Source organism: Grammomys surdaster, unplaced genomic scaffold, assembly GCF_004785775.1.
Source record: "Grammomys surdaster isolate TR1022 unplaced genomic scaffold, NIH_TR_1.0 125430, whole genome shotgun sequence".
NCBI lineage: Eukaryota > Metazoa > Chordata > Mammalia > Rodentia > Muridae > Grammomys > Grammomys surdaster.
The window spans coordinates 123626-125284 of NW_021620297.1; the positions used below are offsets into that span (position 1 = coordinate 123626).

The window sequence follows — 1659 nt, forward strand, 5'->3', positions numbered from 1 at the left end:
TTTTTTTTTTTTTTGGTTTTTCGAGACAGGGTTTCTCTGTATAGCCCGGGCTGTCCTGGAGCTCACTCTGTAGACCAGGCTGGCCTCGAACTCAGAAATTCGCCTGCCTCTGCCTCCCAAGTGCTGGGATTAAAGGCGTGCGCCACCACCGCCCGGCTCCTCCCTGTCCTTTCATTCCTTTCCTCTGATCATGTCACTGCTGTCTTACTTTTGGGTCTCCTCACTCCTTGTTCCCTTGTCCTTCTGTCCCTTTCTCTTTCCTCAGCCTCTTCTGTAAGCTTGCTGCTCTTGTGCGCCACCGAGTCTCCCTCTTTGGTGAGTAGCCCCGCCTCGGAGCCTTTCTGCCAGCTCTCTCGCTTCCTTTATCCTGACTCCACCTGCAAGAAAGAGTTCCCAGCTCTGTCTTTTAGAGTTTCTTTCCCTCTGGTCCCAGCCCGGGTCAGCCTGGGGATGGGAAGGTGGCCATGCAGCCACTGTCTCATACAGGGATAGCCCTGAGAAGTCGGGCATAGGTGGAAGACAAAAGACAGCCAGTGCTGGGGTGGGGAGCACCCGGGGGGGGGGCTGTGGAAACCCAGGAGACAGGACGCAGAGTCAGAGAGGAAAGGGCTGGGATGGGCATAGGAGGCTCTGGCCTTGAGGCCCTTCCTCATTCTGGCCCGTATTCCTTTCCCAGGGACGGATGCCCCAGCTGTGGTCAACTGTCTCCACATATTGGCACGCTCCCTGGATGCCAGGTACTGCATCGGGGTACCCACATACATTTTAATCATGTCTCCCAACTCAGTCCTCCTATACTCTTTGACATACTGACATGGAAAGAGAGGAGTGAGGAAGGAGGGAAGGGAAGAGCGGGGAGGAGGGGGGACACTGATTCTACAGCTCCAGCTCTGCACCCCACCTCCTAGAACGGTGATGAAATCTGGCCCTGAGATCGTGAAGGCGGGTCTGCGCTCCTTCTTCGAGAGTGCCTCCGAGGACATTGAGAAGATGGTGGAGAACCTGCGGCTAGGCAAGGTGTCCCAGGCGCGCACGCAGGTGAAAGGCGTGGGCCAGAACCTCACCTACACCACGGTGGCTCTGCTGCCTGTCCTCACCACCCTCTTCCAGCACATCGCCCAGCACCAGTTCGGAGACGATGTCATCCGTAAGGACTTCTGACACTGAGGGCAAAGGGCATGGGGTGGGGTGTCAGCTTGACCGGCACTGTCCATCCTGAGGTGGGTGACAGAGTCACCTGGTGTTAGAGCAAATGCTTTCTTGCTCTGAGCCAAAGCACAGTTAGTGAACTATAGGGAACCGAAGGTGTTAACTGAAATGTGAACTCAAAATCCACAGTGGTAGTGCACACCTGTAAGTAATCCCAGAACTCAAGAATCTGAGGCAGGAGGATGGCTGCAAGTTTGAGGCCAGCCTGGGCTACAGGGTGAGGTCTTGACTTACAAAAAGCATAAGAAAAGCAAGGGCTGAGAATATGCATCTCAGTGGTATAACACTGGGCTGGCATCCAGCAGTGAAGGGCTGGAAGATAGATTCACTGAGTAGCTCTCCTATAGAATTCACAATGAAAGGCTAAAAGCACAGATTTGTAGAACCCCTACCTAGAATATCTCAGTGAGGGGCTGGGGGCGTGGCTCAGTGGTAGAGCCCCTGCCTAGA

General features: G+C 54.7%; 1 protein-coding gene across 2 annotated transcripts in view; it reads left to right on the forward strand.

Moving 5' to 3' along the window:
* The window catches only part of Ryr1 (ryanodine receptor 1), a 129374-nt gene that overhangs the window by 64432 nt on the left and 63283 nt on the right, over positions 1-1659 (forward strand). For both annotated transcript variants that reach the window (XM_028786244.1, XM_028786245.1), the window contains exons 61-63: positions 266-315; positions 677-737; positions 909-1147. In XM_028786244.1, the coding sequence (XP_028642077.1) occupies positions 266-315; positions 677-737; positions 909-1147 (350 nt within the window). The remainder of the gene's footprint in view (positions 1-265; positions 316-676; positions 738-908; positions 1148-1659) is intronic.